The sequence below is a fragment of the Giraffa tippelskirchi genome, chromosome 6 (assembly GCF_054371585.1).
Source record: "Giraffa tippelskirchi isolate mGirTip1 chromosome 6, T2T-mGirTip1v1.2.pri, whole genome shotgun sequence".
Lineage (NCBI taxonomy): Eukaryota > Metazoa > Chordata > Mammalia > Artiodactyla > Giraffidae > Giraffa > Giraffa tippelskirchi.
The window spans coordinates 75,504,303-75,528,800 of record NC_137280.1 but is presented as its reverse complement, the minus strand read 5'-3'; the positions used below and the strand labels follow the sequence as shown (position 1 = coordinate 75,528,800).

The following is a 24,498-nucleotide window of genomic DNA, read 5'->3' as shown; positions in this document are numbered from 1 at the left end:
CCGCTCTAGGCGGCGAGGTCCCAGCCTCTCGGTGGTGCGCCACGGGTGACTCCGCCCCCGAGCGAGCTCCTCCCACTCCACTAGAGTCGCAGCACACGCCTCCTTAACCCAGCCGCCCACCCAGCCTCGCCCCACTGACCTCTGCGCTCCCTCCCTTCCTCTCGTGCCCCCATCACTCACCCCAGCCCTCCTCGCTCCGCTCTGCACCCTCTCCCTCACTCGTGCCCCCTACCCCCGCCACCTGTTTGAGTTCCACAGAAGCAGCAGGCATGCTGTGGCTTGCGTTCAGTTGCACTGGCCACTCCCTCTGCCTGGAACACTTGTCCCCAGCTGTCTGCTTGGCTCACGCCCACTTACTGCCTGCTGAGAGCTCACCTCCTAGAGGGGACCCCTGACCACTAACCGCCCTGGGTGTGTTCGTTTTCTGGTTATCAGAAGTTTATCTGCTCGAAACAATACCTGTTTGTTATGACCATGGTTTCCTCTATCACGGTTATATCACAGTTCCTATCCACCGTTTGTTATATCACGGTGGGACAGGAGTCCAGGCGAGGCTTAGCTGGTCCTCTGCTCAGTCTCCGAAGGCCGCAGTCAAGGTTCTCAGTGCGCGGCGAGGACGCTTCCACACTCATGTGGCTGTTGGCATGCTTCCTTTCCTGGTGGCTGTATCACTGAGGGCCAGCTTCTTCTGGGCTGTTGGGAGGCTGACCTTAGGTCTTGCAAATCACCACAGTTCTCTGCCATGTGCCCTCTCTGTGCTCCTTCAGGGTCAGCGGAAAGCCTCTGGCCCCAGTCTGCTGGGGTGAAGTCTCCTAGTACCTAACCACGGGAGCACCCTCCCATCACCTCTACCGTAGTCCACTGGTTAGGAGCACAGCCTGGACGCCGCAGGCACTGTTGGTGATCACATTTTGTAATACCACAGCATTCTACCTCTTCCTCCACCTCCTGGCACCCACCCTTCCCCTTTTTTTTTTTCCATAGAACTTTCCACTTTCCAACAGGCTATGTAATTTCCTTATTATTGTGTTTATTATATTCATCTTCCCTTCCCACACCAGAAAATCAAGTCTTCTGGGGGTGGGCCATTTTGCTTTTTCTATTTCCTGATGTGTCCTTCCAGTAGCCTGGTAGGTGGTGGGGCTCTCATTATGGCAATTCAGTGAATGGGACACTTGGCCCCGATGCCCCTAGATGCTGCCTTCTCTCACGTGTCTGTCTTTGGCTCCTGTTGTGCAGCTGTCCCTTAGACTTTATCCTTGCAGGAGCTTCAAGTACTGCAGTCTCAACATACTCAAGACCAAATTCAACTCTGCTCCCTCTTTGTTGCTACAATCAACTTCAATAATAGAGTAGTAGCCAGGTCTTTTACCAGCAAAAGCAAGTTTATTTGGGAATAGCCCAAGGAACTGCAGTTCAGGAAATTGGAGCTATCGCGGCTCAGAGGTAAATCCAGAGAGTGCTGTGGGCGTGCACTGGACTGAGGGCGTTGGGCGACTTGATGATGGTTCTTCCTAGAGACACTGATTACTGAACTGTGGGTGTTTCCTCTACTATGTGTCACACAAATTTACTTAGGAAAGCTAACATCCGCCCCCTCAAGCTTACCGCTGATGGGGAGGGGTGGGTGGTAACTACATCCATTTTCCAATTATGTAACTTTCCCAATGTTCATCCACTTACAGACTTACTAGGAGGTAAATCCCTGGGCATTACCTGAGCCTGGACGGGGAGAGGGCTGGGCAAGGGAAGCCGGGCATTCCCGCCTGTCCTTCTGTATGTGTGCACCCTGGGCCGAGGAGGGCTCTGTCTGCAGCTGGTAGATCACAGACAGCCTGGCCCTGGGGGTGTCCCAGCAGCCTGGGCTTTCAAGGGTTTCTTGCCTGGGATGTCCTGAAGTTGGGACTTCAAAGGACTGCTCCTCTCCAGGACACCCGCTCTGTGGGGCTGAGATCCCGCCTGCCTCCACCTCCACCAAGTATCCCGGCTTTCTTTCTGAGAGGATTATGAAGCTGAGTAAGGGGGCACCCCGAAGGGCGTATAGCCCCCAGTATAGCCCCCGCCCCAGTTCTCCACCTGTGGGAACCCAGAGCAGCCCTGGGCCCACAGGTGAGGGCAGCTTTGCTCTGCTCTGGTCGGTGTCCTTGACACTGAAATGCCTTTCTGCATCCCCATGTCCTCCCCTTCCACCCCGCTCTCAGGCCTGATGCCTTCCAGTGCCATGGCTCTGACTCCCCTCTGTTCCGGAGAGTTCCTGGTGGGACTGGGTGCCACGGAGTCGGTGGCCTCACTGAACTCCCGCCCCTGACCAGTCCCTGAGTCCATCGGCTTCTGCAAACCCTGGCTGTCCCCGGAGGGCGCCGCTCGGTCTGTCCAAGGCTGACGGCCGGGAATCTCTGTCCTCAGGAATGTCCTGCTTTGGGGTCACTGCTTCATCCTCACCCTGTTCTCATGGTCGAGAACAAGGACAGGAAATGTGACCATGGCCACCTGCTTCCTGTGCTGAGGAAGTCTGGAGAAAAACACCAAATGAATGGAACCGGTGTGGGGTGGGGTGACCAGGGGGGATCTGCCTGCTGGGACAGGACCCCCGAGCCCCTTGTCCAGCTGGTAACTTGGATGAGCCCAGAAAAGAAGGGAATACAGCATTCTTCCTGAGCTTGCCGCCAACTCCAGGACTGGGTGGGGATACAGGACCTAGGGGATCCCAGGGGGTGGTTTCCAGTGCGGTTGGTGCAGCAGCTGGAGAGGGGGTGGGGAAGGCCCTGGGGCTGAGGTTCACAGGCCAGCAGAGGCCTGTGTGCATTTATGAAGAAGATCTGTGGGGAGGACCTGGTGCTCCAAGCTTGGCTGCTGTTCTGTGGGGCTTGTGGGGACACGGGCAGCCTCAAGAGCGGATGGACAGACGGACAGATGGACAGATGGACAGAGTGCTGCGGGAGCCAGCAGGGGCTCCCTGGCCACCGGCTGTGCACGCCAAGGCCACAGATGGGGCCTGGTGCTCAGGAGTCGAGTCTTGGCTTTTTGAACCAAGCTCCAGCCATCCCAGCTCCTGTCTGCCTGCAGGTCCCCCTGGGCCAAGCCTTCTCTGCCAGGCCCCTGCCCCTCCTCCCCATCTCCACCACCCTGGCAAACACTTCTTTTAAATTAAATTCAGGATATTGACTGCGCTCTCTGCACCCAACAGAGCCCTGTCTTAGCCCCTTATGATGGGCCGAACTGCACCCCCTGATTCATGAACTGAAGTCCTAACATCAGGACCTCAGGCTGGGCCTGTGTTTGGAGATGGTGTTTTTAAAGGTGATTTAGGTACTCAACATTCAGAAAACTAAGATCGTGGCATCTGGTCCCATCACTTCATGACAAATAGATCTGTAAACAATGGAAACAGTGACAGACTTTATTTGTTTGGGCTTCAAAATCACTGCAGATGGTGACTGCAGCCATGAAATTAAAAGACGCTTGCTCCTTGGAAGAAAAGTTATGACCAACCTAGACAGCATATTAAAAAGCAGAGACATTACTTTGCCAACAAAGTTCCATCTAGTCAAAGCTATGGTTTTTCCGGTACATGTATGGATGTGAGAGTTGGACTACAAAGAAAGCTGAGCACTGAAGAATTGATGCTTTTGAACTGTGGTGTTGGAGAAGACTCTTGAGAGTCCCTTGGACAGCAAGGAGATCCAACCAGTCCATCCTAAAGGAGATCAGTCCTGAATATTCATTGGAAGGACTGATGCTGAAGCTGAAACTCCAATACTTTGGCCACCTGATGTGAAGAACTGACTCATTTGAAAAGACCCTGATGCTGGGAAAGATTGAAGGCAGGAGGAGAAGGGGATGACAGAGGATGAGATGGTTGGATGGCATCACCGACTCAATGTTTGAGTAAGCTCTGGGAGTTGGTGATGGACAGGGAGGCCTGGCGTGCTGTGGTCCATGGGGTTGCAAAGAGTCAGACACAACTGAGCGACTGAACTGAACTAAGGTATGTGAGGTCATGAGAGTGGCCCTAACCCAGGCTGACTGGTGTCCTTATTAGCAGAGCAGGTCAGGACACAGACACACACAGAGGAATCTGTTCACACAGTCTTGGAGGCCAAGAAGCCCCCAGTCCACTCTCTGGAAGCAGGAGAGAGGGGTCATGGTGGTGTCGTTCCCTCTGAGCCCTAGAGGCCTGGGAGGCAGGAGTTCCGACACTGGCAGGCAGGAGAGGATGGGCATCCCAGCTCCAGAAGAGGGAGCTGGTCCTTCCTGCCTTTGGTTCCATCTGGCCTTCAGATGGCCTGGGTGATGCCCACTCACCTGGGGCAGTGAGCTTCCTTTCTCAGGCCCACCATTCACATGTCAAGCGCTTCTGGAAACACCCTCACAGAGACATCAGGAATAATGTTTTGCCAACTGCATTGGGCATCCCTTAGTCCAGGCACGCTGACACACAAAATGGACTATCATAGCCTCCAAGGGGAACACAGCCCTGCCATTCCTTCTGACCTCTGGACCATAAGATAACTCATGTGTGTGGTTTGTGGTCGTTTGCTTCGGCAGCCATGGGGAGCAGGGTCCCTGATCCGGATGGACGTGTTCCACGCCAGCGTCCTGGGAAGGGGCAGAGGAGATGCTGGGCTGGATGGGAAGGAGGGGCTGACCACACAGCCTCCTGGGGCCTCTGGCTTCTCCTTCTGGGGACTGGCCTCGAGCGCCGAGCCCTGTGACAAGGCCCTGGCTGTGACTGTCCACTGGCACCTCAGACTGGACTCAGCCTGGGGATCCAGCTGGGTCTTGGCCGCCATCCAGCTGCTTGCAACCTCTGGCTCAGGTGCCCTGGCTCCACTGTCCTCCGGCCTGTGGCCCCCCGAGGAGGTGGCCGCTGTTGACCAGAAGCCCTGGGCTGGGTCCCGGACCCGCCACCACCAACTGTGTGACCGCGGGCAGATGTGTCGCCTCCGTCGGGTGGACTGTTGTGTGCCAGGGGTTCCTTAGTGAGAGGTTTCCCTTAGTGAGGAGAGGGGAGACAGACAGCAGGGGGCTACTCTGCCTGCGGGGATGCCGGGCAGGCGAGATGGAGGTCTGGGCTTCCCTGCCCAGGGGATGTTGAGCTGGCGGGCACCAGGGTCCTCTGTGCCTTGTTCCATACCGCTCTGACGGGGAAACTGAAGCCCAGGCCTCTTCTTCCCACTCCGGGGCTCGGCTCCGTCCTGGCACCAGTCATGGGGGCCGAGCGCCCTGCAGCCAGCGACACCCGTCCAGCTGGAGCAGAGGCTGGGGAAGCCGTGGGGCTCCTGCCCTGCCTCTCCTCTTCTCCCTGACTGCCCCCTCCTCCGCCCCGTCCCGCCCCAAGCTGAGTGGTTGGCTGCAAAGTCCCATCTGAGCCATATAACACCTGCCTCCTTCTCTTTTCTCTTTCTCTTCCAGCCCCTCATTAACTCCATTCACCCCCAAGCCCCGAAGCCACCCTGGGTGGGGGCCCTTCCTCCTGTAGGCCAAGGAAACCCTCCTCCCCAAGTCTCCTCCCTACAAAGGCCGCCCATCACATGGATGGATAGAGGGTTTTTTTTGGCAAGAAGTTGGGGAGGAAACTGGGGTGGGCTCCCCACTGTCTTGCAGTGAATGTTTTCTCTGCTGGGGGCGGGGAGCCGTGTGGACCCACTCTGTGAGCTGCTGAGGCCTGGACCTAAGGCCCACGTGCTGGCCATCCGCCATGCACAGGCAGGGAGATGAGCCCAGGATGCTGAAAGGGGAAAGCGAGGAAGGGCAGCCGTGGCTGAGAAGAACCAGTGCCGCGGTGTCATCACAGGTGCTTCCAGTTTATTTTCCACAGTCCGGGGGAGGGGACAGGAGGGGAAGACAGCAGACAGAGTGCTGGCCCGCCAGGGTGCAATCCAGGCTGGGCGTGAGGAGGGACCGCCCCACTCAGAGCCCCATCACCGGAAGGCCGGCCAGGAGGCTGAGCAGGAGGGTGGTGGCCACAGTCGCAGGGCTCCCCAGGGGGCCGCCGGCCCCCCTCCCCTGGGGGTCCTGCCAGGGTGGGGTGTTGCACAGGCTGGACTGGCAGCAGGATATGGTCGTCAGGGATCCTTCCACCGTCCTGCTGATGGGTTGACACGTGTCTGCACACCAGCCCGAGTAGGTGGTCTGGGGACCTGACTCTGTCAGGGGGAGAGAGCAGGTCACATGGGATGGGACGTGGCAGGGATGGGGCCCCTCACAGGCGTGAGTGATGCCGTCCCGCCACCCCTGGGTGGCCCCTCACCAGCGTTCCAGGAGGAGACGATGGCTTTACACGTCCTGGGGAGCACGCAGCTCTGCACCTGCTTGCAGCTCTCCCCCTTGTGCAGGGACTGGCATGTGTAGCACTGTGGCCCTGGGGGGCCGGGTGGGCTCAGCTGCGCGAGGGGCACAGCTGCTGGAGTGCCCCCAGCTTACCCACGCCTGCTGCTCCCCAGCCTCTTCCCCTCCGAGGTCTCTTCCCAATTCCTGTCCGCCTCTCCCACTCTCAGCTGACTGCCTCAAACCCTGCCCTGCTGGAGCCCCCTGTGCCCCGACCTCAGGACTGGCCCCCTTATTCTCCTGCCCGCCCCCCACCCCAGCACCGCTTGCTGCCCTGCCTCACTGGGACAGTTGTGTATTTCTGAACTGGACTCCACACCCAGGGCCTTTGAGTCGCTGGTCTCTCCATCCTGGAGCTTTGCTGTGGCCCTGTCTGCTTGGTGAACTCCTATTTAACCTCTCTGCCCCAGCACTATTGCCCCTCCCAGGACTGGCTCTTTCTCTAGCCCCCTCCAGGGATGGCAGTTGGGGGTCACCACCAGGGTGAGAAGTGAGGCTGTGCTGAGTGTCAGCGGCCCCTCCTCCCCCTTCGCCCACCCTGAGGGCAGGGACGCTGGCAGTGGAGGCCTCTGCCCATGGGTTCCTCACTGTCAGCCTCGAGGCACCCACACGAGTGCTGAGAAAGAGGGTTGAGCGCCCCCACGCTGGGGGTGGGGTGGGCAGGTACCTGAGCCCCTGCTGCCCGCAGGCGCGCCGGCCTCCTCTTCCTCCTCCTCATCATCGTAGCCTTCCCGCCCAGCGTCCAGGTCGTCATCCTCGTCCTCCTGCGCCCGCCCTCTCCCTGGCCACGCAGGGATGCCTGTCAACCTCCACTACCAGGGCACAGAGGACACAGGCTCGGGGCCCAGTGCCGTGCCCCCTCCCCTCAGTCCGGCACCCCCTTCCCAGGCCCTCTGACCTCCCTGCCGCCTCCAGAGCTGGTGAGGTCGCTGCCTGGGTCTCCGAGCCCCGGCCCCGCCTCCTGACTGGCGTGTGGCCTGGCGTCATCCTTGCCAACAACACCAGGGGTTGGGCGTCAGCCCTTCACAGCCCCCCACTCTGGCCCCAGATGGCGAGCACCCCGGGCCTGAGAGGCTGAGACTGGGTGGGGTTGGGTGGGGAGGGTCGCCCGCACTCCGGCGTCTTGCTGGGGCTGGAGCCTGAGGTTTGGAGACCTGTGGGACCCAGCACAGCCCACCCGCCTCCCTCTGGCCTTGGCCTCCAGGTGCCCCCCGTCCTCCTCCCCAAGGCACGTTTTGCCCCCAGGCAGGGTGACCCTGAGGATCTGCGGCCTGGACCGGGCAGTCCCTCTCACTGCAGGGCCGCCCTTCGCCCCACTTACCTTGCTGCCCACACAACAGCAGGGTCAGCAGGACAGCCGCCAGCGCCTTCATCCTGCGGGGCTACCACCTCTACCGCTTCTGCTCACCAGGGCCTCGCCGGGCCTCTGGATCTGTGGGAAGTGGGACAAAGGGCCCTGCCAGGGGCTTCCCAAGGTCCCGGGCCCCCCAGCTCCAGCCTCAAACAATGGGCCTCACACTGGCCCCCAGGCCAGGCACTGGGCCAGGGATGGTCATTTCCCTCCCTGACTCCAGAGGCAGGGGAGGGGAAATTGCTGTGGCGGCCGGTGGGGCATCCTGTCCACCTGAGCGGCTCTGCCCTGGCCTCAGCCCTGTCGTGCGGGCTGCCCCCGCCCCGTGTCTCCACCCTGAGACCCAGGTCCAGGCCCCACAGCCACGGGAGCCTGGCCTCATGGACCCTGCCGCTGCAGACCGCTGAGCGGCACCGTCAACCACGAGTCAGCTGCGTCATCGTCCGGGGCCTTGTTAAGAGCATTTCAGAATGAAACACAACTGTGGTCCTCCCGCTAGGCCTTCCTCTCCCATCAGCACTGTGCGTGCCCTCCATCCCACCTCAGGGCCTCCGCCCCGCTGTCTCCTCTCCCTGGAACACGATCCCCGCTGACGTCCCCGAGGCCGTCCTGTCCCGGGCTGGCGTGCCCTGTGTCAGACAGAGAGCTTCAACCGAGGAGGTCAATGGGAGACTGGACCAGACATCTGAGTCCTTGTGATAGCAAGCAAATACTTGCAAACTACTGCTTCCTGCTTAAGTACAGGAACATAAAAGATAGATAAACACTCTCAGAGGAAGAGCCGCCTGTTTCTGTGAGTGAAACCAGCCCGTTCCGCACTGGCTTCAGGGTGTTGATAGGGAGTTGTTTAGCGAGAGAAGGCAGGCGTTAGGGTTAGGGAGTGATGGGGGAGGAGGCGGTGCGATTGTGGATGAGTGTCAGCTGACTCTTTGCTTGCCTGTCGCGAGTTCTCTAACAAGCTCATTATTGCACATGCCCTTACCCCTGATTTGCTAAGAACAGTCCACCCAGTGGAGCACGAAGCCACCTGTATACTTTATCAATGTTGGTATAATGAGTTGGGTTTGCTAGAGGTTGTATGCCTGTCTAGTCTGGGCGTGGGCAGCCGTGGGCATTCTCTTGGGTCACTGTGCTCTCTCTCTGTCAGGGTAAGCTGCCCACCGCCAGACCATAGTTTTGCCCATTCTGGGTGAGGTTGGGGGGTGGGGGGCTTGGTCCTCAGATGGTTGGGGCTTAGCTTGATCCACCCCCTCTTGTTTTTTCACCTGCCACGTCCCTGCGGCTAATGTCTAACTGCCCCACAGTCCCACCTGCACGTGTCACGCTCTCAGAGCGGTCTTGCGCCACCAACACTTCCTTCTCTCTCCGTCACTCGTGTTGGTCCCCTGCCCTCTGGAGCCGGCCTCCGGGAGCCACTGGGAGCCTGCCTTTTCCTGCCAGTGCTGCACTGTGGGAAGGGGCTGCCCACTCACGCCTTCCTCCTCTGTGGGCTGCAGGGCGGGCCCCTTCCTGGAGGCCATGGAAAGGTGGGGCAGGGGCAGGAGGCTAGACTGAGGCCTGGAGTCAGGGCTGCAAGCCCGCCCCAGTTATTCACCCGGGCTCCTCCCTGAGCTTGCCCAGCCTGAGTCTCCTGGTGGGTGGGACATCCTCAGGGGCACTTGGAGCAGAGACTGAGAACTGGCTCTTGGGTGAGATCACCTGGGCCTGAGCCCAGGCCTCTTCCCTGGCTCTGTGGGCTTCCGTGCTCTTGAAGCAGTCATGGCCATCAAGAGCCAGTGCCTGCTCGCGTGTAGGACAGTGCCCGGCACAGTCCCCCCAGGACTGGCTGGGATGGCATTCCTCTGAAGTCTCAGCCACCAGGCATCATCCTTCCGCCCCTGTGCCTGTGGACCAGTGCACTCTCTTCTCCCTGTGGGCACTGGGCTGCTTGAACAGCCTCGGCTTCTGCAGGGAGTTGCCTGGCCGCTGGTCTCTGATTGTCAGCTGTCCCCAGCCCTCCCCCGTCTGGAGGGCAAAATCTCTCTCCAGCCAGGGTTGTCCCCAGTGCTCATGGCCCAGGACCTGCCCTCTGTGTTCCTCAGGCCTGTGTCCACGGTCACCCCGCGTTCTGGCCCTGCACACTGCCTTCCTCCTGCAGGTGCTCTGACCTGGGCCCCCAGGAGCTGCTCCCAGTAAGGGCCCCTTGGGGGTTCCCAGAAGTGTTAGGGAGCAGGGGGTCTCCACCTGCCGCCTGACCCCCCAGACAAGCCCAGATCCTCCTTGGCCCAGATGCAAATAATAAATAGCATCATTTAATTCACTAGTTAAAATTAAATATCATTTTATTGGTCCTCAACAACTGTAGGGGTGCGTAGTGTTACCATCACTACTTTACTGACAAAGAATTACTGCCAGGGTTGGACTCTGCCCTCACTGCCCTCCCCCTCCCCCTCCCCCAGGGTGCCCCTCCCTGCTCCCCCACCAACCCTGCCCTACTCCCTCATCCCATCCCAGGAGAGGCAACGGGGGCTGGCCCTGCCCACGCAAATGCAGTCACATGGCCAGGCCTGGCCAGGGCTGGGGCCCCACAGGAGTGGTCGAGGCCCCTAGTCCTCAGGTCAGAGCCGGTATATGCCAGCCCCGCCCCCACCCAGGTGTCTTCAAGCATTCTAGCCACAAAATCGACCCCTCCTGGCAGTCTCTGACCCCAGGCTTCAGGGACAAGGGCCTCCCTGAAGACCCCCGGGGTGGAGACATGCCTCCCTCAAACTCCCCGGGCCAGGGCTGACAGCTGGAGGCCCCGTGGTCACCTGAGGCCCACTTTAGAGCCTCTGCCCTTGGACGTCAGTGCTTTCTCCCTCAGCTTGCCCACACACACAGGTGCTCTTCCCAGGCAGCCTGGGGCCCAGCTTCCAGCCCAAAGACCCATGCCTGATGTGAGCCTGGCCTTGCCTGCTCTGCCCTGCTCAGTCGGGCTGGCTCCCAAGAATGGCCCTGTGGGTGCTGCTGGTCTTGGTCCCCTCCCAGCCAGGCCTGGCCTCCCTCTGGCCGAGTGAATCAAGTGGGTCGCCTTCTTACTTCTGGCAGCAGGAGCCCTGTGCTCAGACTTCAGTGCCAGTTGTGGACAGGGCACACTGGCCATCCACACCCCTCCTGCCCTGGTAGAGGGGGAGCTGGAGGAGGCAGGCATGGGCCCTGCTCTCTTTGGGAGCTGTGTGGCCCTGTCCTGGGCTATGAGCCCCTACCTCAGGCCTCTGGGGTCACAACGTGAATCGGACCCAGTCCGGGGAAAAGATGTTCAGTGTTTCTAACTGAGGGGCTGAGGTCTGGTGTCCTGGGGGTGGGAAAGGCATCTGCCCTGCTGGCAGCACACACCATGGAGGAGGGGGCCTTTAGGGCAGACGTGGCTGCAGATGTGCTGACTCTCATGCCCCTCTCCCTTCTCTGGACTCCTTCCCACGCTCTCTGGGAGCAGACTGACTGCCTCCCTTTTTAGATCAGAGTCCAGACCCTCCTCCCAGGTGGGCAGGGGCCACAAGAGGTGGCCCTGTGGGCTCTCTCTCTGCTTCTGATGGCGCCGCAGTGACTGGCCAAGGAAGCAGCTCCTGGGTTTCTGATGGGGCCCAAGCCTCTCTCTCTCCTGAAATCCATTGCAAGAAACAGGCGGGCAGGAGTGGGCCGGTCAGAGGGAGGAGGCTCCGGGTGGTCTTAGGGGACTCACTCGCCCGCACCCCAGGACCCTGTGAGGAGATGCACTGGGGTGGAGGAGCTCCTTGTTGACTCCAGGTGCCCACCCTCCATTTGTTCATCCTACCCCCTCCTGCCTCCACATGTCCACACCCCAGGGTAATTTTCTCTAACCCTTGGACACTCTCAGCCCATCCACGTTGACCCCGGAGAGTCTCACCTCCCGTTGCCCCCCAGCCCCAGCCCCACCGGGGATCCCTAGTGTGCAGCACCTGCTTCGGGGCTGCCTGTGGTGGACCCCCCGCCTGCAGTGCCTGTCAGTACCCCTGCTCCTGCACCTTTAGATTCCTCACCCCACATTTCTATGAGAAGCCAGGCCTCTCAGGCAAGGGCCGCGAGGTTGCCACATCCGGACTGGCCCCCTGCCCACCCTCTGCCCAGTGTCACCCACCCTCTGGATGCCCCCTCCTCTGCTGTGGCCTCCCCGGAACTCCAGCCTCCCTGCCCCAGGCATTCTTCTGCTCTCCTGTGCTTCCAGCTCCCCTCTCTTCTGTCTCTTGGTTCTTCCTTTATTTTCCCTCATTTGCTTTTGTAAATTAATTTATTTATTTTAATTGGAGGCTAATTAGTTTACAGTATTGTGGTGGTTTTCCCCATACATTGACATGAATCAGCCATGGGTGTACATGTGTTCCCCATCATGAACCCCCCTCCCAACTCCCTCCCTATCCCATCCCTCAGGGTCATCCCAGTGCCCTGGCCCTGAGCACCCTGTCTCATGCATCGCACCTGGACTGGCGATCTATTTCACATATGGTAACATACATGTTTCAATGCTATTCTCTCAAATCATCCCACCTTCGCCTTCTCCCACAGAGTCCAAAAGTCTGTTCTTTACATCTGTGTTTCTTTTGCTGTCTTGCATATAGGGTCAGCGTTACCATCTTTCTAAATTCCATATATATGCATTAATATACTGTATTGGTGTTTTTCTTTCTGACTTACTTCACTCTGTATAATAGGCTCCAGTTTCATCCACCTCATTAGAACTGATTCAAATGCGTTCTTTTTAATAGCTGAGTAATATTCCATTGTGTATATGTACCACAGCTTTCTTATCCATTTGTCTGCCAGTGGACATCTAGGTTGCTTCCATGTCCTGGCTATTATAAACAGTGCTGCCGTGCACATTGGGGTACACGTGTCTCTTTCAATTCTGGTTTCCTCAGTGTGTATGCCCAGCAGTGGGATTGCTGGGTCGTATGGCAGTTCTATTTCCAGTTTTTAAAGGAATCTCCACACTGTTCTCCATAGTGGCTGTACTAGTTTGTATTCCCACCAACAGTGTAAGAGGGTTCCCTTTTCTCCACACCCTCTCCAGCATTTATTGTTTGTAGACTTTTGGATAGCAGCCATTCTGACCGGCGTGAGATGGTACCTTATTTTCTTTTGATTTGCATTTCTCTGATAATGAGTTGAGCATCTTTTCATGTGTTTGTTAGCCATCTGTATGTCTTCTCTGGAGAAATGTCTGTTTAGTTCTATGGCCCATTTTTTGATTGGGTCGTTTATTTTTCTGGAATTGAGCTGCAGGAGCTGCTTGTATATTTTTGAGATTAATTCTTTGTCAGTTGCTTCATTTGCTATTATTTTCTCCCATTCTGAAGGCTGTCTTTTCACCTTGCTTGTAGTTTCCTTCGTTGTGCAAAAGCTTTTAAGTTTAATTAGGTCCCATTTGTTTATTTTTGCTTTTATTTCCATTACTCTGGGAGGTGGGTCATCCTTCATTTTTCTAATTGGTAAAATACACATAATGTAAAATTTGCCATGTTGGGATGTCCACTGGTAGCCACTTCCACTGACTTAGCCACTCGTTGCCCAGTGGCTAAGACTCCATGCTCCCCATACAAGGGGCCCATGTTTGGTTCTTGCTCAGTAAACTAGATGTCACATGCCACAACTGAGAGTTTGCAGGCTGCAACTCAGACCCCATGGGCCACAACTGAAAAAAAAAGATCCTGCATGCCCATAACCAGCAGTCCTGCACACCGCAATGAATATAAGAGATCCAGCCTGCCACAACTAAGACCTGAGGCAGTCAAATAAATGAATAAATAAATAAAAATAAATACTTAAGCCCTTGCGCCGGCCTGGCGCTGTCTTCACCTGTGTCCGGCTTCCCCCGGTTCGCAGTCCTGCCGCCCGGAGGGGTCTCTTCCCCCAAGGGCCAGGCACCTGAGCCCTCATGGCCAAGGTGAAGGTTAAGGTGCAGCCGCCCAACGCGGATCCAGTGGAAATCGAAAATAGGTAAATTGGGGAGTGAGGCTCGTTCCCCGCCTCTGGAGGCCCCCTTTCTCCCGGACCCTTCTCTTGTCTCCGGAAGATGGCACTTTTAAGAAGTTCAGAGCAAGTCGGACAGTTGACGAGATTACGTGGCCGGCCTTTCCCTGGGTCTGTCAGGGAAGCTGTCTACTCAGGCACACCTTTCCTTAAGGGGATCCACGCCCAGAGTGAAGATTCGGCGTTTCCCCCCTGGGAAAGTGTTAGTCGCTGCGTCGTCGTGTCAGACGCCTTGCGACCCCATGGGGTACTGGTGTAAACACGTTCTGATCCAGGATCGTTCTTATTACCAAGGAACTCCTGTGACGGAAGGTTTAGCCAGACTTAGGGTGCAGTTTTCGATTATGAAGCAACAGACACCAAACGGTTCGAGCGCGATATTTAAGTGAAGTTTTTAGGGCACCCGACACATCTTACGCTTACCCAAAGCATCTCCCAAAGCATCTCCAATACTTTGGCCGCTTGATGCGAAGAACTGACTCTTTTGAAAAGACCCTGAAGCTGGGAAAGACTGAGGGCGAGAGGAGAAGGGGACGACGAGGATGAGATGTTGGATGGTGTTACCCACTTAATGGACATGAGTTTGAGTAAACTCCGGGAATTGGTGATGGACAGGGAGGCCTGGCGTGCTGCAGTCTATGGGGTCACAAAGAGTCGGACAGAGTCGCAAAGAGAGCGGCTGAACTGAACTGAACTGAAGCATCTTAAGATTTTATATTCTCTACTGTGCACTGCAGTGTTTAGGTTACCAGAGAATTTATAAAGACCCCAACTTTCTTAAACTGTTATGAATAACACATATGATGATCCTGTGACAAGGTGAAACTTGAGGTTTATTTTTGTTTGTTAGGGATAATTCCAAAAATAGGTCCCAGTTGTGGTGAATTGTCCTAAGAAAACTTTGACTTCCCTCCAGAAGTGTTTGATCTGCCTCCTGCTTACAGACTTATGGCTACCCAAGGCATTGTCTCTTCACTTTGTCATACTTGTTGCATCTGAGAAAATTGAAGTCTCAGCTTTAATGTGTTTTTCTGTGTTTTCATTTGACTTTTGTCCTAATTTAAAGTTCATATGAATAAGAAATGCTTCTCTTAAATACAATAAAAATGCAAACCTGTACTTCAAAATAAATAAAATAAAAAATAAAAAAAACACTTAAAAATTTCCATGTAACCATTTTTAAATGCACAACTCAGTGCCATTAAGGACATTCACATTGTTGTATAGCTGTCACCACCCTCCCTTTGCAAAAGAGAAACTGGTTCCATTAAACACTCACTCCCCTTCCCTCTTCCCTGCCTAATGTCCTCACGTTTCACCCACGTGGTAGCGTGCGTCAGAATTTCCCTGCCTTGTAGGGCTGAATAATATTCTGGTGTATGTATAGATTACATCATGATTAGTCTTCATCTTCCGAGGGTACCTGGGGTGCCAACGTGTTTTAGGCACTGTGAATAATGCTGCAGTGGCCACGGGTGTGCTGACATCTTTCCCAGTCCCTGCTCCCAATTCCTTGGGGTCTGTGCCCGGAAGCTTGATTGCTGGATTGTGCGGTGATACCATGTTTAATTTTTGGACTGGTTCCTCTCCTCCTGCAGGTAAACACACTCAGGCGTCTCTCACTGAGAAAGTAAAAAGCCCCTCAAAACACCCCTTTCCCTTAATTCTCCACCCAAACTTTCTCGCATCTCCTTCCTTGCGCAACTCTCGGAGGGCGCCGTGGGGACAGCTCCACGTGCCAGAAGCTGAGACCTTTAACACCGCTGCTGATCCCTGGCTCTCCGCGCGTCCGCACGCCAAGGGCGCACCCGGATCTGGGCGTAGGCTGCGCTGGCCCCGCCCACAGGCGACTCAGTCCACCGCCCCGCCCACGCCCGGCCCCGCCCACCCCGCCGGAGGCTTCAGGCCTTGCTGTTGGCGCCCCCTTGGGATAATGCACCCTTGAGGGGCGCCTTGTGCACGGCATTTATTCCATCGCAGCAGGGAGCCGTCTCCCTCGCAGTGACTTGTTAACTCTGAAAGTAATTATGCAGGGATTCTCTGTAGCTGCAGAAAGGAATGAAGAAGCTCTTAGTGTCCTGAACCGGGTAGAGGTTACGTGGGCGAGGCAGGGGCTGTGTGCAAGAGGGGGGATTGGGAGGGGGCGCTGGGAGGGGGCTTGACACTGTGCAAAACCTCACGTCTGCACAGGACGGCGCCGCCCCGCCTGCCGCGCAGGCTTGGGCCTAGGGCTCCAGGAAGAAAGGGAAGACGCTGATGAGCTTGGGATGGGGGGTCTGAACTTGCGGAGGATCACTTACGTCAAACTTGGTGGCAGGGACATGCCTCTGTGAGAAACCTGGAAGTGGCCCCGGCCTAGCAGGAGCCCCTCCCGGGGCCATGGCTGTGGCCTTCGGAGGTTGCTTCCGGCACCGAGCAGGAGCACTGGGACCTGCATCCCGTCCGGGGACGTCCCACCTGCACTCCCAGCAGCTGTGTGGGCAGAACTTTAGGTAGGAGGTTTTTGCCAGCAGTCCTGGTGGGGAAGGGGGTGGTGGGCGAGGGCGAGGTTAGACCTCTGGGGGAGTGGGGAGGAGGGCCTGGGGGAGCCCATGGTGTCAGGGTGGAGTGTGGCAGGTGGTCTTAGGCCAAGCCCCAGCTCTGCTTCTTCTCTGAGCCTGCCCAGAGTCTACGTAACTGTGATCACCCCAGGTAAGGAATGGCCACCTTGGATGGCTTCTCCTTGTTGTCCTCTTGGGACCCAGAGTCTAGGGCATGAGAAGGAGGGGCCAGCTCTCTCATTTCTCAGGGGAGGGGTGTGCCTCTCCCCATGTGTGAATGAGGAATTCGAGACTCAGGGTTGGCAGGACTGGCCCAGGTCCTGAGCTTGGGGGAGCGGGTGGTGTTGAGGCAGGCTGTGCAGCCACTGTTCAGGGCCCTGCACACTGCCTAAGGAGCTTGTTGGGTGGGGGACTGTGGTGTCCCCAGGGCCTCAGAACACAGGAGGCCCTTCCAGCTTCTCCAGGTGGGTGGCTGACTGGGGCGGGGTGAGGGGCACCTTCCTCTCTCCAGCGCCTCTTGGACTCTGTACTCTTTCCTGCTGCTGCTTCAACAAATCTCCAACTTGTGGCTTAAAACAACCAACAGGCTCCAGGGGAGGACCCTTCCTGCCCCTTCCAGTCTCTGGGGGCTCCACGCACCCCTGGTTGTGGCCATGTCCCTGAGGTCTCTGCCTCCATTACATGGCTTCTCTCTGTGTCTCTCTACCTTATAAGGACACCAGACACTGGATCTGGCCCCCGCCTCTCAAATCCAGGATGGCCTCATCTCGAGATCTTTAACTTGATCCCATCCTTAAAGTCCCATTTTCCAATCAGGATCACCTTCACAGATTCTGGGACTCATTTGGGGGGCCACCATTCAGCCAAGCACTCATCTTGTTGGCCGCTCCCCACTATTCCGGGGATCCTGAGGATCAAGGACTTTCTCCTTGAGCTCAGCAGCCTTTCTGAAAGTGTTCACTGTGTGAATAAATGTCCCTGTCCACCCTTGGCTGGCCCGCTCCGTGAGCCAGGGTGGTGGAGCCACGGTCAGACTTACAACCTTGGACAGCTGGGAGGGATTCTGATGGTGTCGGCCCAAAGTACAAGGCAGGAAACTCTGCAGCACAGCTCAGGCATGACTCTAGCCTTGCCCCTCTCCTGCCAGGGCCTGACCCAGAGGCCAGTGCTCTGCTTCTGTTGGCTTCCAGACTCTAGAGGCAGCGATCTCCTCCTTCTCCTGCCTCTGACGCTGTCCATGGTTCTGACCACCCGAGGTGGCTCTGCTGTGGGGACAGCTGGCCACCAATCATCCCGACCCTCAGTAGAGCATGAGACTTGGGCAACAGCCACTCGGTCACCCCACAGGCTGTGGGTACTTGTCAGAGTGTCTCCAGGCAAGGCCAGGTCCCAGCACCAGCATCTAGGCATCTGGGCCAGGTCAGGTGGGGAGGAGGAAGGTCAAGGACAGCTCCATGCAGGGGCTGTCCAGACTTCAAGGGCCAGGGCCACACATGGACACTCTGCCCTTTCTTCTGCCCATCATGACTGATTTTTATTCTTCTTTGTAAAAATCCTGATAGGGTGACAACATCCCATGTGTATTGGGAGGAAGGCAGAGTAGCTTGGATACCGGGTTAAGAATATCTGTCTCCCTGGCAACCAAGCCCAGCATGGGGAGAGCAGGGTCTTTGCTCTCTCCGAGGAACAGGCCTGGAGCTGCATTCCTTGAGGGGGGGGGCCCAGACTCCTTGGGCATTACTCTTTGGGTATCTGGCATCTGCCCCCATCATGCCCAATCCAGAACCTACTCACCTGCTATCTTTTGCTGCATAACAAACTATCCCCAAACGTAGGCACTTAAAACAACATCATTCATGCTCTTGAAGTGTCCGAGGGTCAGGAACTCAAGTGCTGGACCTAGGGCTCACATTCTCTCACGAAGTTGCTGTTGGCTGGGGCTGTGCTCTCGTCTCAGGGCCCCACTGGTTGTGGGGGTGTCCACTTCTGTGGTCCCTTGGGTGGTTGTTGGCAGGCTTCAGTGCCGCTGCTCAGGGCTGCCAGCAGGATGAGCAACCTGAGAGAGGACGGGAGGCAGAACCCGCATCAGAAGTGATGGTCTCAATAATCTGATCTCAGAAGTGACTTCCCGCTGGTCGCACCCCCTCTTCACTAGAAGTGAGTCCACCCATGCTCAGTGGGGAGTGGGGAGGGGATGACTCCCTGGATGTACAGCAGTTAAGACTCTTGCTCTGACTGCCAAGGGCCTGGGTTTGATCCCTGGTTGGGAAGCTAAGATCCCACAAGCTAAATGGGATGGAAAAAAAAAAAAAAAAGGAAGAAGATACACCAGGGCAAGAATAGCCCAGGGTCACTAGGGGCTCTGAGAGCCTGCCCCCCACACTACCAGTCCCAGGTGTTGGGGGTGGGTTGCCTTGCCTTATGTCTGGCAGGGATCTTCCAAGACTCTGACAGAACTTTGGCAGAGATGCCCAAGCCAGGAGCAGGTTGGCTGTGATCATCAGGGATCATCACCAAGTGCCATCCCACAGTCACCCCACACCTGGACAGAGAGTCAGTGTCCAACTGACCAAAAGGTGTAGAGGCCAGTCTTGTGGGAGGGCACCCAGGATATCTGCCCTGCCCCCAGCCCCTTGGGAAAGGCCTTGTGTCAAATCTGAAGTGCACGTGTTAATTCTCACAAGGATGGCTGGATCTGGACTCAAGCCCAGACTCAAGTCTTTGCCCAGCCGCATAGCTTTTGGGACAAAATCTAACCCTTTTCAGTATTGTGGCCTGAGCCACCCCCCCCACCCCTCCCCCAAACACTCCTGCTCTATCTTAGAGCTTGCAAACTCTCCTCCTGCAGGATAACTGGCTCCGTCAGAGAGGCCTTGTCCACACCCCAGGCCTCTCTCTTTACTGCTCATCCCACTTGGTAGCCCCTGCCAATTTGCCCAGTTGTCCCCTGCTTTCCTGCCCTCTTGCTGGCACTTGCCCTGGGCCAGGTGCCCAGTGATCTCTCTCCCTGTGGGTTTGGTGCAGCCCTCCACACACTTTCGTGGTTACATTTTATAGACAAGGACCTGAGGCTTAGGGGGCAGGCATCGTGCCTGCAGTCACACACCTGAGTGTGGTCCCAGGCTGTTTGCATAAATATTTGTCAGACAGATGAGGGCAGGACTGAAGGAACGACTTTAGCACTTGTTCCTCACCCAGCGGACAGCAGTGCCCAGCAGAGACCAGGCTCAGGCACGAGGGACGGCAGGTGCAAAGCACAAGAGGACAGGCCTGATGGGAGCAGAAGGCAAGGGACAAAGCTGAGAAGCTGATCAGAGCAGGCGGCAGAGGGCCTTGAATGCCAAGACCAGGGTTTAGGACTTGCCCTCTGAGTGTGGGTGTGGTTGGAGGCAGCAGTCCCTGGGGCTGCGGCTGCTTGTGGGGTCGTCCTGGGGTGGGGGGGAGGCGGAGAATAACCCTGAACCATCGGAATCGTGATGGGGTCAGGGAGGGGAGGGCCCAAGGGCCGCGAACAGGGACCTGGGCTAGTACCTGCCGCGCTCGCTCCCGCCCTCCCTCTCTGCGTCTTTGTGCCTTTCCTTTCCTTTCGCAGTAAACGTTCTTCCGAGAAATTCCAAAGGGATCTCAGCCAAGCTGAGGGGGAAGGGACCTGCCCGCGCCTGGGTGGGGGGAGGCGGAGGTGGGGGGAGCGCACGGGTGAAGAGATCGGGGGGCGGAGAGGGCGCGCGCGTGGGCGGGCGAGCGGGGTGCCTGCTGGCCAGGGGGCCCAGGACGGTCCGGGACTGTGACCCTGCGCGGCCCTGAGTCCCAGAAGCCCCGGTCCCCGCGACTCCAACCGCCCCCGCCCCCCGCGCGGCCCCCGCCCCGGCTCCGCCCCGCCCCTCGCTCGGGGTCCGTGTCTGCGGCTGCGTTCCCCGAAAGACACGGCTGCACCCGGGTTCCCGTCCGCAGGGAGACCGAAGGGCACTGCTCCCCGCGCCGCCCCCGCCGCCCGGAGCCCCGGAGTCGCGGCACTCCAGGGATGTGAGTGCGCCCCCGACGCGAGGCCCGCGCTCCACGCCTAGACCCGCGGTGAGAGCTGAGGCTCGCGTGAGGAGACAGGGGAGGAGGCTCGGCGCCGGATTCCCGGGCCCCGGCCCAGAGGTGGGGGTGGGTATAGCGCGTCCCTCCCCCCGCTGGTAGGTACTGTCCACTCGCACCTCGTCCGGCCCTTTGCTCTCCGGACGCACCTACGGCTCCCCCGGGACAAGACGCGCCTCCCGACCACCCCCACCCCCCACCCCGCGTCCCACAGGTGCGCAGCGCCGGAAGGGGGCATTTGGGGCTGTCGGGCAGCGAGAGGCCAGGCCTCTTTTCCCTGGAGGAGGTGCGGCGATGGTAGATGCTCTCGCGGATGGGCTGGGGGTGGGGCTTTGGAGCTCCCCGGCGACCTCGGGCTCTGGGTTCCGGGGTGGAGGGTGCCTTAGAATGCCAGAAAAGGGGAGGGCCCTTCGAGCAGGGCCGAGGGCTTGGTCCCCTTCCTCATCGAGGCTTCTCCCTGCCAGGCCGGTGTCCCAGACGACCCCCGCCCGCAGTCCCCGCGCTTTCCCGAGGCCCGCCTGGAGCATGTTGCCTGCAGCCATGAAGGGCCTCGGCCTGGTGCTGCTGGCCGCTCTGCTGTGCTCGGCCCCCGGTAAGTCTGGGGGCCGCTGGCGGGGGGGAGCCCAGGTCACCTGAGAGTCTGTGCGACACAGCTCGGGAGAGAACCAGGTGTGGGGCGGCCATTCTCCTATGATGCCCATCAAGCACCCCCCCACACACACACCCCTGTGGCCCCAGCCTGGCCCTCACCGTGTGACTCCCTGCTCGGGCTGCCCCGGCTACAGCCACGTGGGTCTCTCCTGGCTCCGAGGGCGTGGGTGCTGTTCCTCCTGGGCCTTGGTCTAGTGGCTGGCCTGCGCGGGTGCCCTGGCCTGGGGCCTGCGTTCCCGCCCATGCTCCGTGTCTTCTCAGAGCCCCTCTGGCTCCCCACCAAGTCCTGTCTGGTCCTTCCTAGGTCGAACCAACTGGATTCTGGGGGATGTGAGCTGGGGGGAGGAGTGTGCAGGAGGGCACCACAGGTGTGATGCGTGTGACTCTGTGCGTGTGCACTGTGCGTATGTCTGGGGCCTGGGGGTGCAGAGGGGCTTCTGGAGTCCCAGTGGCAGCACCCTCACCCCAACCTGCCCAAAGGCACACAGGTTTTCCCAGCCTGTCCTCCAGGTGCCAGTTTGGCCTGGTCACTCCTGGTCAGGGGGTGCCCGGCCTCCTACAGCCGCGCAGCTCTCCTAGGACCTGCAACGAGGCAGGTGGGAAGGATGCAGGGGGCTGGCTGGACCGAACCCCGATGCCTCTAGTCATCCTCCTCACCGTGCCCTGCCCAGCTCACAGCCTGTGGTGCCAGGACTGCACGCTGACCACCAACTCCAGCCACTGCACCCCGAAGCAGTGCCATCCATCAGACACGGTGTGTGCCACTGTCTGGATCACAGATCCCAGCAGCAGTAAGTCAGGTTCCAGGCTGGGGGGGGGTGGTCGGTGGTGTCATCCGAGTCCCTCTGGCCTTGGACAGTGGCGTGGGTCTGGGGGCACGACCCTACCCTGCTGTGTGACAGTCAGCAGGTACCTGCCTCTCTCTGACCCTTTCCGCAGAGCTGGGGGACAGCATGGGTGGGTTGACGCCTCAGTTGAGTTGTTCTGGGGTCCTGAGCTGACCTGGAGGGTCCCTGGGTTGGGTCCTGGACATGAGGCCAAGAGGCTGGTGGGGCTGCAATCCCAGGCTCCCCATCTTCACCCCCAGGCAGGAAGGATCATTCGGTGAACAAGATGTGTGCCTCGTCCTGTGACTTTGTGAAGCGGCACTTTTTCTCAGACTACCTGATGGGCTTCATTAACTCTGGGATCTTGAAAGTGGATGTGGACTGCTGCGAGCAGGATTTGTGCAATGGGGTGGCACAGGCGGGACGCAGCCCCTGGGCCCTGGCCGGGGGGCTCCTGCTCAGCCTGGGGCCCGCCCTCCTCTGGGCTGGACCCTGAGGCCCCCTCCCCCATGCAGGGCTTCCGAGCTTGTCCCCCCACACCTGAGCCTGTGACTGCCCCCTCCCCAGCCTGGCCTGGCTGGCAATAGGGGCAGCCTTGGCTCCGCTCCACGGCCTGTGGCTCCCGCCCGCCCCAGCTGTGAGACCTCCCTGTCTCCCCACCAGCTCCAAGTTGCAGCTGGCAGGACATCTCCAGGGACCAGGCGTCCGGCAGGAGGCTAGGCCCCTGGGTCCCTGAGGGGAAGCCGGGCCCAGCCCAATAGCCTGGCTGTGAGGACATCTGCAGAGAAATAAAATCACTTCTGAGCCTGGATACCCGGGTCTGAGCCTGGGTGGGGATTTTGGGGAGGGAGGGGTTCTTGGCAGAGAAAGTGCAGGTGAGCGGGCGCAGGGAGGGTGGTGCAGGTCCTCTTGGGGGTGCCAGGGGACTGTGGGCCTGGAAAGGTTTGGGAACAGCCTGAGGGGCAGTGAGTGTTGGGCTGAGCAAGGTCACAGGGTGGACCTGAGGGTGAGGCCCTGCAACCGTGTGTGTGTGCACACACTAGGGAGATGGACACACCAGACCCACACCCATGCCCACTGAGGGCACACTCCCCACCGCACCACGCTCATGTGCTCATCCGCTCATGCCCCCCATGCACTCCCACACTGACACATTTGCGGCACACCAGCTCCTGAGCTGGTGTGCCCCAGCACAGGCAAACTGCACAGGACCAGGTGTGTGTGCAGACGAGAACACACAGACACGGCCCTGTGTGCAGGTCTCCATGTGCCCTCTCCCACTGGGGGTGGCCTGCTCCCCGAGAGCCGTCAGGGCCCTTTCAGACTCGTGTGCCAGGACTCTGCCCCAGAACCAGGCACACTCACATCCCCACCCTGAGTCGGGTGCCACCACAGGCAGGGTCTGGATCTGCGGGATGGTACAGAGGAACTGGGTGTTTCGGGTGGGAGAAGGCAGGGAGGGCCCCTGGAGGTTGACCCAAGAGTGCGGCTTCTCCTGGCCTTTTCTGCTGAGCAGTGGGCCCTCTGTTTGTCCCTGTATCCCCGAGTCCAGCCCGGCCTCTGCACCCCTTGGCCACTGAGTCATCTTGTGGCCCAGGCTCACCACGTGAGGCTCCGCAGCCACTCCAGGCTTTCTCTGGGGTTGGTCCTTGGCCAGTTCCTCTTCATCCCTCTGTGGCTGACCCAGTCTGTGATCACTCCTGGGTCCTGCACCGCCTGGAATGAATGATAGTGATGAATGAATGATCTCTCCCCAGGGCTGGCCCTGGCCTTCCTCCCCAGGCTTCTCTGCAAGCGTGACGGAGAGGGGTCTGGAGGTCCCGGGGGAGTGAACCAGGGGAGAGTAGAGTTGGTGGATACCGGTCCATGTCAACTTCCTGCTGGTGGAGATGGCTGAGGGGCTTGTCGAACGGTGTCTCCCATTTCGTTTTAAGTTTGCTCTGCTGCTCTGTGATGTACCCCTCCCCCAAACCTCAGTAAAGTGTGCTACCCACTGAGTGCGTCTGCTGCTTTTGGGACCCTCGGGACTGGATGCTGCTGGCAGGTGACCTGGAAGACGTGGCTGGCTCAGGGGAAGCAGGCAGAGAACCTTGGGGATTTGGGGGAGGCTAGGAGCTGGAGCCAGGAGATCTGGAGCAATGGGACGCCTGGAGGTGTTGGGAGGATGTGGACGGACCACCCCAGGGGCACGGGGTTCAAACCAACCTCTACCTAGTCTTTGCTGAATTTGTTATTTGAGGGAAGTGTTTAAAACACAAAAAGGTGTGAAGTTCTCCCAGGTCTTTTAATAAAGATGCGCGATTCCGAGTGGTCAGGGGGCTTAGAGGGAGGGCACTGCGGCCCAGACAACCCAGCGTCGACACCTCAGCTCCTGTTTCCATGCAACCAGACCTGAGCTCGCTCCTGTTTCCATGCAACCAGACCTGAGCTCGTGCCGACCTCTGAGGGCTTCTCAGTAGCCCTCACCTTTGTGAGCTCTCGGAAGGATCGAAGCCGCAGCCTGTGTGCCGGGCTTGGCCCTGGGGCACGCACGCATACACATGTTGATCAGCCAGTGATAGCTTATGGTGAATGGTGTCGGATTTGTGATCTCCAAAGTAGATTTAGCTTCAGGACCAGGGACCAGGCTTGATCACTCAAGAGCTTTTGTGTAGCAGAGTTTTATTAAAGTGAAAAAGGGATAGACAAAGCTTCTGACACAGACATCAGAAGG

The 24,498-nt window shown here is 58.4% G+C and overlaps 2 protein-coding genes across 7 annotated transcripts in view; one reads left to right on the top strand and one right to left on the bottom strand.

Annotated features, from left to right (window-relative positions):
• The window catches only part of LY6H (lymphocyte antigen 6 family member H), a 44,663-nt gene extending 20,881 nt beyond the window's left edge, over positions 1-23,782 (top strand). For 2 of the 3 annotated variants that reach the window (XM_081505403.1, XM_081505402.1), the window contains exons 6-8: positions 20,772-20,899; positions 21,630-21,749; positions 22,046-23,782. In XM_081505403.1, the coding sequence (XP_081361529.1) occupies positions 20,772-20,899; positions 21,630-21,749; positions 22,046-22,281 (484 nt within the window). In that variant the 3' untranslated portion in view covers positions 22,282-23,782. Of the gene's footprint in view, positions 1-15,660; positions 15,775-16,004; positions 16,379-20,771; positions 20,900-21,629; positions 21,750-22,045 lie in introns of those variants that run through there. The other variant, XM_081505404.1, reaches the window with a different exon arrangement.
• Positions 5,791-7,762, bottom strand: GPIHBP1 (glycosylphosphatidylinositol anchored high density lipoprotein binding protein 1). 4 transcript variants are annotated; one of them, XM_081504953.1, is made up of 4 exons: positions 7,652-7,762; positions 6,998-7,111; positions 6,254-6,386; positions 5,791-6,149 (listed from the first exon to the last, which is right to left on the bottom strand). In XM_081504953.1, exons 2-4 carry the CDS (start codon positions 7,082-7,084, stop codon positions 5,914-5,916), a joined length of 456 nt encoding a protein of 151 aa, XP_081361079.1. In that variant the 5' UTR covers positions 7,085-7,111; positions 7,652-7,762; the 3' UTR covers positions 5,791-5,913. The 4 variants fall into 4 exon arrangements, with proteins under 4 accessions (XP_081361079.1, XP_081361080.1, XP_081361076.1 ...); XM_081504954.1 differs by having other exon boundaries at positions 6,254-6,364; XM_081504950.1 differs by having other exon boundaries at positions 6,998-7,142; positions 7,652-7,740.
• Positions 23,783-24,498: the final 716 nt, after the last annotated feature.

What these genes read in the sequence shown, in the direction of transcription:
- GPIHBP1 (XM_081504954.1), bottom strand. Translation starts at nt 7,703, where the DNA reads ATGAAGGCGCTGGCGGCTGTCCTGCTGACCCTGCTGTTGTGTGGGCAG. An exon ending in GCTGTTGTGTGGGCAGCAAG is followed by an intron (nt 7,112 to 7,651) that starts GTAAGTGGGGCG and finishes CTGCGTGGCCAG; the next exon opens with GGAGAGGGCGGGCGCAGGAG. An exon ending in TGCGGGCAGCAGGGGCTCAG is followed by an intron (nt 6,365 to 6,997) that starts GTACCTGCCCAC and finishes CCGGCCCCCCAG; the next exon opens with GGCCACAGTGCTACACATGC.